Consider the following 16,451-nt stretch of genomic DNA (forward strand, 5'->3'; position numbering starts at 1 on the left):
AAATGAATCTTTTACTACAGTAGCTCTTGAATCATCTGTAGGACCTCAGTTATGTTTAGACTGCTTCTCTCCTATAGATCTCTCTGAATTTACATCAGTAGTTGCTTCATCGAAATCATCAACGTGTCTCTTGGACCCCATCCCGACTAGACTGCTTAAAGGCACCCTGCCATTAATGAACTCATCTTTATTGGACTTGGTAAATTTATCTCTAGTATCAGGCTATGTACCACAGGCCTTTAAGACTGCAGTAATCAAACCTTTACTCAAAAAGCCTAGTCTTGATCCAGGAGTCTTGGCTAATTATAGACCAATATCCAACCTGCCGTTTATTTCTAAAATCCTAGAAAAAGCTCTTGCTAAGCAGCTATCAGACCACTTACACAGGAATGAACTATTTGAAGATTTCCAGTCAGGATTTAGAGCACATCATAGTACAGAAACAGCACTGTTGAAAGTTACCAACGATCTTCTCTTAACCTCAGATAATGGACTTGTTTCGATACTTGTCCTCCTAGACCTTAGTGCAGCATTCGACACCATTGACCACAACATCTTATTACAGAGACTGGAGCATGTGATTGGTATCAGAGGAACAGCGTTAAAGTGGTTCCAATCCTATTTATCGGACAGATTACAGTTTGTTCATGTCCATGATGAAGCTTCCACACGAACAAAAGTTAGTTATGGAGTTCCACAAGGTTCTGTGCTAGGACCGATTCTGTTCACCCTGTACATGCTTCCTTTAGGATATATCATTAGGAAGCACTCTATTAATTACCACTGCTATGCGGATGACACTCAGTTATATCTATCTATTAAACCTGTTAACACAAACCAGTTAACCAGACTTCAAGCCTGTCTAACTGACATAAAGGCCTGGATGACCAGTAACTTTTTACTTTTAAACTCGGAGAAAACAGAAGTCATTATATTTGGGCCTAAAAATCTCAGAAATAACTTTTCTAAAATTATAGCTACTCTAGATGGCATAGCCCTGGCCTCCAGCACTACTGTAAAAAACGTTGGAGTTATTTTTGACCAGGACATGTCCTTTAACTCACACATAAAACAAATTTCTAGAACTGCATTCTTTCACCTGCGCAACATTTCCAAAATTAGGAACATCCTGTCTCAAAATGATGCAGAAAAACTAGTCCATGCATTTGTTTCCTCAAGGCTAGATTACTGTAACTCATTACTATCTGGATGTCCTAATATCTTAATAAAAAGCCTCCAATTAATCCAGAATGCCGCAGCCAGAGTCCTGACAGGAACTAGCAAGAGAGATCATATTTCTCCTATATTGGCTTCTGTTCATTGGCTCCCTGTAAAATATAGAATAGAATTTAAAATCCTTCTTCTCACATACAAATCCCTTCATAATCAAGCTCCTTCATACCTTAAAGACCTCATAGTACCATATTATCCCAATAGACCACTTCGCTCTCAGAGTGCAGGCCTACTTGTGGTTCCCAGAGTTCTCAAAAGCAGAATGGGAGGCAGAGCCTTTAGCTATCAAGCTCCTCTCCTGTGGAACCAGCTCTCAGCCTGGGTTCAGGAGGCAGACACTCTCTGTACTTTTAAGGCTAGACTTAAAACCTTCCTCTTTGACAAAGCATATAGTTAGGGCTGGCTTCAGGCAACCCTGAACCATCCCTTAGTTAGTTATGCTGCTATAGGCCTAGACTGCCCAAGGACCATCGGTGCACTGAGCTCCCCTACCCTGACCCCCCCCCCCCCTTCTCTCCCACCTCATGTATATTCCACCATTGAATGTTACTAACCTTGTGCTCTCTCTCTCCCCTAGTTTGTGCTCTCTCCCTCCCTCTCTCTCTCTCTCTCTCTCTCTGTACCTTCTGCAGGTGTCCCTGGTCCTGGAGCTGTTTATCGCTGATGTGCAGTTACTGGCCCCACCAACTTGCAGTGTCTATTTGTTGTTTATTGTTGCTGTTCTTTTCTCTCTGCTCTATCCACTCACCCCAACCGGTCGAGGCAGATGGCCGCCCAAACTGAGCCCGGTTCTGCTGGAGGTTTTTTTCTTCCGTTAAAGGGAGTTTTTTCCTCTCCACTGTCGCCAAGTGCTTGCTCATAAGGGAATTGTTGGGTTTTTAGTTTTAGTTTTTGTAAAGTGCCTTGAGATGATTTGTATTGTGATTTGGCGCTATACAAATAAAATTGAATTGAATTGAATTGAATTGAATTGAAGTTAACCCTGCACTCTGGGTTGACTGACCCTGACATGGGAAACTGAGACTCCGGTGACAGAAAACCAGATCAGAATAGGTCAGTAGCGCGTGCAGTACAACATATAAAAACCCCCATCAATGGATGAATGATCAATGATTCACCATGGCAACGGAGAAGATGCGTTCCGCATACTTTTCCCAAGTGAAGTTTTAATCGCCTCGTATGCAGAACATGAGCATATATTAAAAAAAAAAAAAAAAAGCATTAACATCGCTGCAGCAGAAGAAGCGGAAGAGCAGCAGAAGAGCTGGTATGGCAGAAAACTGCTGACTGCGTCAATGCATTTTTTTCTTTCTGTATTAAAACTCCTTTATCAAAACTCAACTTTTTTTTTTTTTTAAACCTCTCGTTGCAACACTGAGTGTGTTCAATGTCCATGCAGGTGCAAACCTACAGGTGTCAAACTAACATGGCAGCAAATTAAAATGAAATATAAAAATCTCCTTCAAACAGATATATATTATTATTATTGAATTATTTATCATTACATATCACAGAGCAATGCTGGATGTGGTAATGAAGCGCCATCCATCTACATCCACATCCACTGCCCAACTAGCCACTGTAAGATTGTGTCTCCTGTTGAATAATGACTTGCAGTAATACTAAGTGGCTATGGCACTATGAACATCATTGTTTTTGTGTTCTTCTAGCTCCCAGTGAAACAACTGTACAAAGTATACTTGGAGAAGCAAATACACAAAACAAATCTGGAGATGGATCATTTAAAACTCAAAATTACATTAACACCTAACTAGAAATCCAGCTGCTGGAACACAAGTTAACAGTGGGTACGGTGATATGGTGCTACTATGTATGATGGTTTTAACAACATAAAATGACCATTTATTGCATCTATACTAGCAAGAAATAAAGAGGACTTGATACATATATGTTCTCTTTATTTTATTATGCAAAATGATTTAAAAAATTGTGTCCCTAATTATTCTGCCATCTGGCACTTCTTTACGGCAGTTAAGATGGACTGTCACATTCTGTTGGTGCAGGACATTGCTCTCTCCGCACTGTCACTATGTTTTGGAGGACATACACATCACAATGATGTCACAGGCCCTGTCTGGTGTGACCCTGAGTCTGTTAAGGGACTGAAACCAGGCCTTGACTATGCAGTTCTGGCCCGTGTTCTTTTGTGGGCTGAATTGAAATGCCAGGAGGTGCACGATCAGGATATGGTGTTAAAAGATGTGGCTGGAAGGGGTATCCTCTGTCAGCCCCTGATGTGGAAACAGCCGCTTGTTGTGTTTGGCTAAGCTGCTCATATCTGACCAATCAGACACAAGTCTCGTTGACGCTTCTCGTATCGCGATAGTACATTGGCACAGAATTCAAAACTGCGGCGGTTTGTGGGCTAGAGCAGCAGTTCATTCGAGGTAAATGTGTTTCTTTGTGATGTTAATTTTCTAATAAATGTTGATGCTCCGTATTTACAGTCTCTTATACGCCTCAAGGAAAACTGTCGCTTAAACGGGCTTTAGTTAGGTCAAAGATAAACCGCCAAGACTGGAAGAAGGCGCCGAAGTAAGGTTAACTATTTGAGGGGTGAGTTAACTAGGGTTGAACATGACAGGAGTGGTTTGTGTTGGGGGAGACCAGGTTCACAGTAAGCTAACGTTAGGGGCAAATACATTACTAATCTATGGGGAAACAGACTGGGCTAATCTATTTGGGCTAGCCTATATCAGCTTTATCTGACATCCAGCGAATCTAACTTGCTAGATTAACGGTACCTGCTGGTAAAGTAGCTAAAGCGCCATTGTTGTGGACGGTGGTTAACGTTAACTAATTTAACTTAACGTTATGTCACAAAACACAAAGCACCTGTTGAAAATTGCTCATAAGCTGTTTGTCAGACAGGTGGTGACGACAGGAAACTGGTTCTGTCAGCTGTCCTTGGTCATTACATCACAACCGGGCGACTGCCACTGTCTATAGTGACTTAGCAGTGCACACAGGTTTGTGAGTTGATGGACGATCACGTTGGCGTGCATGATTTTTCAGCACTAACGTGAAGATGGCTTAGCTGGAGATGAACCTTGTTCTGTCACTGTGTAGTTTGTGTCTGTCTTGGCTGTGAAATGGTAACACTGTTTACCTATGGATATAGCTAACAGGTTCAGCATCTGAATGGCGTCGCTATGGGCCTACGAATAAATTGAGCTGAAATAGTAAGGTAATGTGTACATAAGTAAATATTTAGGAGAAACACCACAGCATTGTATGTCTTTGGTAAGTTTTCTAGAAAGAAGTTTTCTCTATGTTGAAATCCAAGCTTGGGTTGTGGAGTCCTTCTGTCCTTTTGTGCAGCTTAAAGCTGATATAAAATTTTAAAAATTCCAATAATAGTATATTGGCTAGTACTTAACTATTGCAGCTGAGTACATGAGAGTACCACAGTGGCTAACTGCAGCAAAACCAGGCATGGGTGGTACGACTTTGCCTCTCGGGCATAGTGTTTAAAATTTCCAGAGGCATGTGCTGGGTTCCAGTCAGCATAGCGCTGGAAGCATACAGCAGATTTTACCAGGATTTTTTTCTGCTCTTCTCAAGATGACAGCACAAGAGGAAATACAGCTGCTGAGGCGCCAGCTGAAGGAGAGTGAGGAGCAGGGCCATCAGGCTGCTCAAGCTGGCTTAGATCTGCTCAACCAGCACATAGACCTGCAAAACACACTGGAAGAACAGAGAGTAGAGATGACTAATGCAATTGAGGTATGACACTGCACTTTAGATGGTTAGCATAACCTAAATCACAAAAAATCGTATTGCTGTCTTTTGCTTCTAGTGTTTTACATCTAGTTTTATTTCCAGCTTTTGAGATATTGATAAGAATCCACCTCTACCCCAAAACAAACTTTGATCTTAACAGTGTTTATTGAATATACTTCTTCAGGACAAAATATCAAACTCTTCACAGTGATGTCTCTGGATTGTATTTAAACCTCCTGTTTTTGGTGTCTGTACCTGTAATAGGTCCTTGAACAAGAGAAGTACTCCCTGCAGAAAGAGGTGGAGTTGAAAACTCGGATGCTGGAGTCACTGCAGTCAGATTACGACTGTATGAAGAACCAGCAGAAACAGCAGCTTCAGGAACAACTAGAACAAATTGAGAGGAGCCATAGCATGGCTCTCAGTGAGCTCAACAACAAGGTATATAAACCTATTCTGGTTTTGGCAGGGGAGCCCTACCTTTTTCAGGTAGTTTGACTTGTCTTAGGAAAAGCAGAGGTGGTACTAATAACATTATGGGTGGCTCTGAGTATTATTAATATTCATTTCTTTTGGTCAGCTCTTGAAAATTCAGTTAGCATATACCTTACTTTTGGATGGAAATTCACTTGACTATAACAAAGTCATTGTGAACGATATCAGTAATACTCATGCTGTTCCAACTTTGACCAATTAAAATGTGTGCTGTAAAAAGACCAGCTGGTTTGGTGTACTATCACATTTTTGTAACATTGTTTTATGTAGTCTTTTGAGAATTACTTTCAAGTTGAATGGGTCTCATTTATTCATCCATAATATTATATATAATATTTAATATATTATATTATGACCTGAAAGATATTGCTTGCCGTAGGTAATCACCAACCCTGTAACTTATGCTTCTTAGCATCATTAAATTACCAGTATTGTATTGGCATGTTGGAAATAGCAACAGGCCCAGCACTGGTTAATTAGCTAATCAGTATGGAGAATTCACCAACAAAAGCAAAACCTACAGCTTCCATTCTTGAGATTTAAGATTGAAGCATTTTGGCATTAAATTGGTGAATTCAAGAACTAACAAATAGTTGTCTTGTTAAGTACTTCTTAACACCAGACTGAGGCAATTATTTAATTACAGTAATGACCTTCTGGTATTTTTTTTCCCTCAGATGCTGAGATTACAGGCAGCACTGGAAGAATCTCAGCTAAGTGAGAAACAGCTCAACCACAAACTTGAATTGCAGACTGAGACTTTGAATAACAAGTTGGAGGAGCTGCAAGCTTTGAATGAGCACACCCAGAGCTCCATGACGTCTGAGATGATGGAAGTGCAGATGAAGATCATGGAGCTTGAGAATACTAAGGTGAGGGAAGCAGACATCACTGCTACAACTGAGCATATCTGGAGTGTAATTCTTCAACTGCCTGTTACTTACTGAGAACCTAAACCTAATTAACTATTGATGCTGACTTAAACTCAACCCTCTGCTGACAGAAACTATGTAGAAAGGCACAGTTTTTGAATGTAACCAGCTCATGGAGGTTTTTTTCTACCATTTAACATTGAATTTATGTAAGACAGTGCTGAATGGTAAAGGTTAATCTCCTGCTAATACCCCAGTATCCTGGTGTTCTGTTATTAGATTATTTTTTGGATTAAGTGAGAAAACAGGGAGATACTGACATACTATCAAACGCTTAGTCAGACTGGAGAACATCTTTTTCATGTTTTTTTTTTTTATGCCCTTAGAACATCTCAGGGATGTTTAATATGATGTGTGCTGCCTTTTCACTTGTATTCCAGCTGATGCTTTTTCAGGTGGAGTAGTCTTTGTGACTTGTTTTTTCTGTCTTCTAGCTGAAGATGGAGCAGGTTCTGCAGGAATCTCAGTACAGAGAGCAGCAGCTGGAACTGACCAATCGAAGTCTGCACCGTCACATGGAGCGAATCACAGAAGAGAAAGAGGAGCGGGAACAAGAGGCTGTTTCCTGGTTTAATGCACTAGAGGTAAAAATAGCACTATTTAAAGTTAAATATTTTTAACCAGTGCTGGGCCTGTTGCTATTTCCAACATTTTATTTTTTTAAATAAAATAGTGCTATTTTATTTCAACTGTACAAATGTAGAAGTACATCTGTACAGTTGAAATAACATTCAAATGAGTCTGTAGGACAGCAGCTGTTTGAAATTATTAATTTTGAACTGAGCTCAAATGTATAAAAATGCTCAGCACTACTAGTTCTCTATGTATGTGGATGGAAAACAGTACAGTCAATCAAGTAGTATAATTATAAGCCATATTTACAGGGTATGTAATAACAACAATAATAAAGTTGGACAGCAGCCTGTTTTTTTTCTTTTTGTTCCTCAGTCTGTATTTGTCTGTGAATGTTTATGCTGTTGCATCTCTCTGTCATGGAACAGAAATCCCGTGAGGTGAACCGGGACCTCCAGATCCAGTTGGACCAGGTTGTACAGCAGGCACAGGACCCTAACAGCAAAGGCAACTCTCTTTTTGCTGAGGTAAAAAAAAAAAAAAAAAAAAAGTCATGTAGTTAAGAGATTTGAGTTCAGAATCACAACACTACAGAAATCAGCGTTAATCAATGTACAACTTTCTATTTTAGTTGGAGGATAAACGTGCTGAGATGGAGAGACAGCTCATCAGTTTGAAGGTCCAGTATCAGTCCCTCCAGAAACAGCATGCCTTCAGCAAACAGCATCTGCAGCGCATGAAGGTAAAGTGTGTCATATAACAACTGGACAAATACATCAAATTGTTTATTTTACACTAATTGATGGAGCTGGGTATGGCTACTAATTTCATGAATTGATTCAGTTCCAAGCCCTGCAATGGACTGGTGACTTGTCCAGGGTGTACCCCTGTGTTTCACCCAAAGAGAGCTAGGATAGGCTTCAGCAGATCCACCACGTGACCCTAAATAGGCTTGTGAGACAGTGAAACGTGATTAGTCCACAAAGCATGCCGGAAATGGCATATATTTAAAAATTGATCTGTAGATTTTATGAATCGTATCGAATCTTTCAAATGAAGACTAATTTGAATTAGAACATATATTTTTTTATTTTTTTATTTTTTAAACACAGCCCTACTAAATAAATAAATACATTGTTGTTTTCTAACCAGTTGCTCCTTGAATGACACTGAGGATATGACTGTGTTATACAGGTGCAGATAGCCACTCTGATGCAGCTGCAAGGCTCCAGGGCTGACCCTGCCCAGCTGGAGAGACTTCAGTCCATGCTCTCAGAAAAAAATGGGGAGATCCAAAATCTCATGACCAAACTGCAGAAACTGGAGAAGGTGGAGGTGAGTGCAAAACACCAGGAAAGTACTGGTTGACAAAAAATAAGTTAAAATCAAATGGTCACTTAATCAATTGAATAAAAAAAATAAACATATGGCCATATTGCAGCATTACAGAAAAAAATTTCTTACAATAATAAAAATGCAATTCTGCTGAGTCGAATCTGTTGAGTATAAAAATTATTGTAACACCGTGGCCTTAATGTGTTCAACAGAACATCACATTAAATACATGAAAATTTTATTAATTCGAACTTTGCCTTTCAAATGTTTTTACTGTCATTTATTGGGTCAACATGGACAAAGTATCTGAACTGAAAAGTTAACTGTGTCCGTGTCTGTGTGTGCATGTGTAGATGATGTTGAAGGCTGAGCCAGCCAATCCTGCTCCATCAGAGAGTGCTGACAGCCAAGATGAAACCTACTACACTGACCTGCTCAAAATGAAGCTTAGCAACACTGTGTGAGTGTGACTTGTCATGCTTTATATTTTTGGGGTGGCACTGTGTTTAGTTAAGCAGTTTGGTTTGTTTTAACTGTAATATTGCTAAACTTGTATAAGAGAGCCACATGTTTTCTGACCATACATATTCATCAGGAAATAAATGTAACTCACCCATTCTATCAGTTGGATAGCTTTGGATCAGCTTTAAGTCATGCTCCATTGACCATTGTTACCTGTACCTGAGGTTTTGAGCAAACAAACAAATGAATAATAGAAGTAAAATTAATGATGGGTTGCAGTTTAAAGTGTTGCATCTTGTATTCTGTCTTAATATCTATATGCATGGACTTGTTGGTTCATTGGAATTCTGTGTGTGTGTGTGTGTGTCCTCAGTAAGGATGCAGAGCGACTAGGAAATGAGCTTTCCCTGCAGAGGATGAAGTCTTTGTCAGAGAGCCAGAGAGCCTTGGAGTTGGAGAGGAAACTTTTCATATCTGAACGGCTGCTTAAACAGGTAAAAGGCTTCTTCCTTTAATACTGGCCCAGCTGAAATGTGTCTGTAAGCAGCACTGACTGACTAAGTGCTTGTCCTTACTTGAACAACAACATAAACATGAAATTGAAGATCTGAAATTATTTTACAAATTTAATGTAAAAAGTGCTAAGCTTAAAAGTGCTTGACAACATAAAATGGAGCCACAGATGTTTCCAAGAAAGACTGTCATCAATCATTGCCGTTTATAAGTTATTAGGGATTTCAATAGATGTCTTTTTTAAGGTTTTTGCAGTCACCCAAATTATTTATTTTCAATTCAATTAATTTTATTTGTATAGAGCCAAATCACAATACAGTCAGCTCAAGGCACTTTACAAAAACAACAAAAACACCCCTACAGACTTGGCACAGGCAGCATAGTTACTGTAGTTCAGGTTAATGTTCAGGTCTTTTGTTTACTTGGATAATTTGACATATTGCATTTGCATCATATGCAACTTGCCTTCACTACTGCAGTTTGCTGCTGCCTGGAGATGAAATGCAGCAGAGAGGGGAGCTGTGGTGTCCACAAACGTATTACATCAGATTTGCTTTTTTATAATGCTGTTTTTTGTTTTTTTGGTTTTTTTGGGATGTGTCGTGCACAGTGTCTGCACTGACAGTAAAAGTGGTGTGCCCAGCCATGGCTGGCTGCATGTCTTACAGTGCATGCAGTGCATTGGCATTGCTAATTTATCCATACCCCATTTATAGCAACCGTGTGAACCAATCTTTATAAAGGAATACTTTTTTTCTTTTTTTGCCTTTGACTCTGGCTCAGTCTCTGATGCTGTTTCAATCCCCAGTGCTCGGTCTGATTTAGGAAACCAGTGAGGATAGACACCGATGGCTGTTTCCTCAGCTCTAGGTAGGACCTGCTGTGGCTGGGGTTGAATATATCTCTACTGGTGTTGAGCTGAGCATTTTTCTTGATGAAAAAACTATAAGCTTATTTCACTTCCTCGTGAGCTAAATTACCACTTTTATGTAGTTCATGAGTGGCCAGGTCTTGATTTCAAACTCACGTTGTTGTATTATTGCCAATCAGAGGTGCTGATCTGCCCTTACTGTTTTTGATTTATTCTGACCTTCACTGCAGGGTACAAAAATAAGTAAAATAAATAAATAAAAGAATAAGAAGGTCTGTCTTACACACAGACTTGTGAAATGATTTTTTTTTTTTGGTCGCAGTTGTGAACAAATTAGTTGCAGTCTGGAATCCTGGATGATAACTCCTTTAGTGTTTGCAAAGTGTACTCTGGTTTCCTACCACAGTCCAAAAACATGTATGTCAGGTTGATTCTAAATTTCCCATAGTGTGTGTGTGTGGTTGTTGGATGTGTGGTCCTGCGATGGACTGACTACCCGGCATTGATCATTGTTAGCTGTACCTGAGGTCCATATGCTGGATTTTGTTTTTATTCTGTCTTACAATAACATCTGTTGAGATCATAGACATGTTTGTTTCTGACCACAAGTGTATTGTTTTTAGTTGAGAATTTTATTCTTTCATCCTAGGATTACTTGTGGTTTTAATGCAGAGAGTGTCTAGTGCACTGTGTTTGTGTCAGATGTGATCACATGTTCCCTATCCTGCGTTGACAGATGATTTGGCAAATTCATTTATTTGTTGATGCCCTAGGATGTTAGAGATTGTTGCTCTTCTTACATTTAAGCTTGTTCGATTAACCAGAAGGCAACCGTGGCTAGCATTTGTAATAGCAAAAGAGAATACAAATTGGCTGAATGTAGATGGAAGAAATCCAGTGTTCATGTCCACTCGCTGGCTTTAAAGGAGATACTGGGCTGTTATAATTCTATGATTAAAGTTGCAAGAGCTTGCTACTTTTCTGAATTTATTTCTGTCAATCAACATAATCCCAGGTTCCTTTTTGAAACTGGACAGATTGGTCAAGCCCACTGTTTCTCATGCTTCTGCTAATTGTGATGCTGACTGTGACAAATTTTTATTATTCTTTGTTGTCCTCTCCTAATTTCAGTTTTCAAGAGTTCATTGTTAAATGGATGTGTCCCTGACTATTTCAAAACTGCCTGTGTTCAACCAATTACTAAGAAACCAGGGCTTGATGCTTCTATCTCAAAATAGACAAATATCTTCCAATCTCCAATTTCAAAGGTGAAGTTTCAATCCGGTTTTCGTTCCTTTCAGAGCACAGAGACAGCCCTGCTGACGGTCTGCAATAACCTCTTACTGATGACAGACTGGCTTATGTTCAATTCTGCTGCTGCTGGATTGGAGCACAGCCTTTCACACAAGGGAAGGGAGGGGATCATGCTTTGCTTCAATATGTCACAGTACATGTTGGCATTCATGGTTCCCTCAATGAACTGCAGCTCCCCAGTGCCGGCAGCACTCATGCAGCCCCAGACCATGACACTCCCTCCACCCTGCTTGACTGTAAGCAAGACACACTTGTCTTTGTACTCCTCACCTGGTTGCCGCCAGACACGCTTGACACCATCTGAACCAAATAAGTTTATCTTGGTCTCATCAGACCACAGGACACGGTTCCAGTAATCAATGTCCTTGGTCTGCTTGTCTTCAGCAAACTGTTTGTGGGCTTTCTTGTGTATCATCTTTAGAAGAGGCTTCCTTCTGGGACGACAGCCATGCAGACCAATTTGATGCAGTGTGCGGCGTATGGTCTGAGCTCTGACAGGCTGACCCCCCCACCCCTTGAACCTCTGCAGCAATGCTGGCAGCACTCATACGTCTATTTCCCAAAGACAACCTCTGGATATGACGCTGAGCACGTGCACTCAACTTCTTTGGTTGACCATGGCAAGGCCTGTTCTGAGTGGAACCTGTCCTGTTAAACCGCTGTATGGTCTTGGCCACCGGGCTGCAGCTCAGTTTCTGGGTCTTGGCAATCTTCTTATAGCCTAGGCCATCTTTACGTAGACAACAATTCTTTTTTTCAGATCCTCTGAGAGTTCTCTGTCATGAGGTGCCATGTTGAACTTCCAGTGACCAGTATGAGAGACTGAGAGCAATAACACCAAATTTAACACACCTACTCCCCATTCACACCTGAGACCTTGTAACACTAACGAGTCACGTGACACCGGGGAGGGAAAATGGCTAATTGGGCCCAATTTGGACATTTTCACTTAGGGGTGTACTCACTTTTGTTGCCAGCGGTTTAGACATTAATGGCTGTGTATTGAGTTATTTTGAGGGGACAGCAAATTTACACTGTTATACAAGCTGTACACTCACTATTTTACATTGTGGCAAAGTGTCATTTCTTCAGTGTTGTCACATGAAAAGATATAATAAATTATTTACAAAGATGTGAGGGGTGTACTCACTTCTGTGAGATACTGTATGGGGACTGTATCACAATTTAATTAGCCCTCTGCTAGAAAGTTGGGTGCCATCTTTGAATCTGGTTTAATTTTTGAGAATCATGTGATTAAGCTTGTCCAGTCTGGTCACTATCATCTTAGAAATATTGCCAATCCATTTTAAATTACAGACACTGTAAGAATAATTCAAGCCCTTATTTCTTGCGTCTTGGTTACTGCAATTCTCTTTTTACCTGTCTTAGTAGTAAAAATCATTTATATCTTTGAATTTGTACAGCACTTTTTTTAAAAACTGCTTTATAAATAAAAAATATTATTATTTAGGGCTGTAGTTAGTAATTATTTTGGTGTTGAATATTCTACCGAATATTTCAGCGATTACTTGAGTAATTGGATAAAATAGACTTTTGCATTTTAAAACAATAATACTATTGTGTAATGCATGACAGAAACGACGTTACCTTGTGTCAGCTCTGCTGGATGAGCTGGTCTGGTTCACAACTGGATGCTTTCTGTTCAGATGTTGAAGCACTGACAAAGTACTGTTGTGGTATGTCAGTTCATCTTTACAATACACGCATTGCACCATGTTGTCACCTTTTTTAAGCTTGAAATGATCCCAAACTGGACATTTTCTGCCTTTTACTGATGGTTTCGCTCTCTGCCATAGCAGCAACTTTTGGTACTGAAATGCGTTGTGCCACAGTCATTACGGTCCATGTGGAACAATGATTCCTAGGCGTAGCAGGTCTGATAACACAAGTAATAGTAATTAAACGAATCCTCGAGACCTACCTTTTGCCTGAAAAGAGCTGGGTCCCTAAATAGGAATGAGGGAGTATAGATGATGGATGGACTTTGAGTGTTGACACACACAGTTTCAAAAGGCTAGGCCAAAGACAGTGGCTGTTCATGGTGAATGAGACGCATACAAAAAGCTGTGCTACAGGGAAAACACTCAACTTTATCCAGATGTTCTGATCAACAGCCAGGTGAGAGCCAGTCACCTTCATGTTATTTTTCAGTGGAAGCACTGAGTTGTTTACTACTCCACTTCACTAAATGAGGGAATTGGAACATAACATGGACTTTATAATTTTTGCAGTCTCCAGCTTCCTAGTCCTCTGACAAGTGTCTTAGCAAGTGAGAAACTCGACTATACCAGGTCTGCATGTATGTAGCAGTACATAACAAAACAACTGTCCCTTTGGAGCAGAGCATATAAATTATGTGCCTAACAAAACCCCCACCTTCCTCCCAGAACTACAGTTTTAATAGACGGCCAGATATAGCCAGTTGCTTCAAATCCTTATGTGTGTCTACTGCCACTTCAATAGGAATCCTACATGTTGGTTATGTTTGTAGTACTCTTTCAATGTGTACTTCTGTTTCCTGCTGCAGGCTCAGAGTGATAAGATCAAACTGCAGCTGCGAGTTGAAGAGTTACAACATAAATATGAACCCAAAGGTAAATACACAAAATTATACCAATGTTATACAGTGGATATGTGTCACTGGCATTTGAGCTGCAGGAAATGGATAGAAACCTGGTGACTTTTGGCTTGGAATGATGCAGGTACGTTTTACATATTATGTTCTAATGGTCATGTTACTGCTTTCCTGTATTTGTCTATAGAAACAAAAAAGAATCTCTTACTGAAGAGAAAGAAAGAGAAACTTCCTGTTGACATTGTACCCTTCTCTGAGGAGATCCCTCTTGACAAAGGTGATCAGGTAGTTGCTCTGGAAACAGATGTCACACATACCAAGACTGCAGACCCTGAGGATGACATCTGTCCTACACCTGAGGCAGTGAGCACCACACAAGGTGTGCAAGGTGTGTGCATAAGAAGTCAGTAACTTATGCCCCTTTTCCATTACACAGTTTTAGCACTACTCGGCTCTACTCTACTCAACTCGGTTTAGGTCATTTTCCATTACAATTGAGTACCACCTCAACATGGTCGAGGCTGTCATATAGCACAGCAGCACTAAACTAAAATGTCCACACCTCCTTGTAGGACCATGGTGTTGTTTTGCGAGTAGTGTTAGCCATGTGTCTCGCTAAAGACTATAAAAATGGAAAAACAAATGTTGCCAGTTTTTAAAAATGCCAGGTTTTTGATTCTTGTCGGGCGTGGCCGGATGTAATGCTCATAACTCTTCTAGTGATGTCACTCCCTGTCCAATCAATGGCACACAGTCTGTTGACGTCACATTTTAGTATTGGCACAGCTCACTTGAAACCTCGGCCAGAGGTACTAAAGTACCTGGTACTTGCTACAGGTACTTTCCCCTACTGGAAAACCAAAACAACCGAGGTGATTCAAGTAGTGCTAGTGGAGAAGCCCCATTAGTGGACTGACACAGGATCAGAATCAACATTTACTTCTGTTACATTACAGTAACCACACAGCAACAAGGGCAAAGTATTAAGTGTTGGTGATTGTATGGCAGTGTTAGACATTCCCATCTTATGTTACAGCTTCTGAGCCTGAGCCACGGCCTGTGAAGTGTGTGAAGATCAGTGGAGATGAGCCTGTTGTGATTCCCATCTCCAGGTCAGTATGTGTAGTCAGCGCTGCTGATGATTTTGTTTAGTTCGCAAGTTTATAACCATTTTATTTTATATTCATTTATCTCCTTCCTAGTTTAGCCACACTTTTTAATCCAAGTGCTGTTTATCCTGATCTTGTTTTCAGTCTGGAAGTTAGATGATAGTTTCAGTGAATTTTAATAATAGCTTAGTTTTAGACATCTACTAAGAACTGTATGTATTTATTACAGCCCTTTTCTATTCTGTGTGAATAATGCAAAAACCTGACATTGTGTTTTAATATACAGACGTGTAAAAATGTCAATCCCCTTCTACATAATAAGGAAAAACACTTTTGTCTGAAATAAAATGAAACATTAATTGGCATCAAACCGGCTCCTGATCACCACAGCATTCTACTGTTTAGAGATGATCTTAGAGGTATAAGGTTAACGACACGTAACCACATCTGTCCAGTCATAGTAAGCACTGCTTATTTCATCAGTAGAGATGGACAGAATATTCAGTGTTTTCTCGATTAAAGCCCAGGGCACCTACTAAAATGTAACAAAATGTATTAAAAAATAAGTTATTAAAGTGCCACCAAGAGCTTGAGGTGGATTAATAAAACCAATTATATTTTTGGGTTCCCTGAAGCTCTCCTGTGACTGACTGGAAAGAGAAGCTGGAGGAGAACCAGCAGCAGAACAACAAGGAGGAGAGAAGAAAGAAACAAAAGGCAGTGGAGATGATCCATGTCAGCTCTAACAGCAGTATGGAGAACCAGTGTGCTCAGCAATAAGCTTCATCATGGACTGCAATATATGTTCTCACATATAGATGTAGAAATATGTATGATGCTTTTTACCCACTTGTATTTTTTTTTCCTGATTTCACTGTATTTTTTCTACACTGTCAATATATTTAAATCGCATATTAAAATAATCACAGCAATCTTTGTGTAATTTTTTAAACATAGTAATATCAATCTGTTGTACTATAATTTCCTGTTATTTATATCTCAAATATTTTGTTTGAGTTGCATGATAATGTGTAACTTTAGCTTCTGGAAGTTGCAATAAATGATTTTGATAGTAGTGCTGCTAAACACCACTTATAGAAAATGCAGTTTATGTCTGCTCCTCTATGGAGACACTTGATGCACAGAGCTAAACTGTTCTGAATTAGACATGTGGCTTCTAAGAGCAGCCGGACATAACCTGTTCTACACGTGACCTTTGAGGAAACGGGGCTCATTAATAACATTGACTATGGCTGTAGCACATCACATTATTG

At 39.9% G+C, this 16,451-nt stretch overlaps 1 protein-coding gene across 5 annotated transcripts; it reads left to right on the forward strand.

Moving 5' to 3' along the window:
* Window positions 1-3,588: 3,588 nt before the first annotated feature.
* On the forward strand, window positions 3,589-16,110 carry spdl1 (spindle apparatus coiled-coil protein 1). Of its 5 annotated transcripts, XM_026330899.1 has the most exons (15): window positions 3,626-3,641; window positions 4,122-4,223; window positions 4,819-4,980; window positions 5,242-5,418; window positions 6,150-6,344; window positions 6,839-6,988; window positions 7,406-7,504; window positions 7,609-7,719; window positions 8,172-8,312; window positions 8,666-8,772; window positions 9,148-9,268; window positions 14,021-14,087; window positions 14,256-14,456; window positions 15,105-15,180; window positions 15,813-16,110. In XM_026330899.1, the coding sequence occupies exons 3-15, from the start codon at window positions 4,819-4,821 to the stop codon at window positions 15,955-15,957; spliced, it is 1,752 nt and encodes a 583-aa protein (XP_026186684.1). In that variant the 5' UTR covers window positions 3,626-3,641; window positions 4,122-4,223; the 3' UTR covers window positions 15,958-16,110. The 5 variants fall into 5 exon arrangements, with proteins under 5 accessions (XP_026186682.1, XP_026186686.1, XP_026186684.1 ...); XM_026330897.1 differs by lacking the exon at window positions 4,122-4,223 and having other exon boundaries at window positions 3,589-3,641; XM_026330901.1 differs by lacking the exon at window positions 4,122-4,223 and having other exon boundaries at window positions 3,589-3,641; window positions 14,256-14,447.
* Window positions 16,111-16,451: the final 341 nt, after the last annotated feature.

This window comes from Mastacembelus armatus, chromosome 10, assembly GCF_900324485.2.
Source record: "Mastacembelus armatus chromosome 10, fMasArm1.2, whole genome shotgun sequence".
Lineage (NCBI taxonomy): Eukaryota > Metazoa > Chordata > Actinopteri > Synbranchiformes > Mastacembelidae > Mastacembelus > Mastacembelus armatus.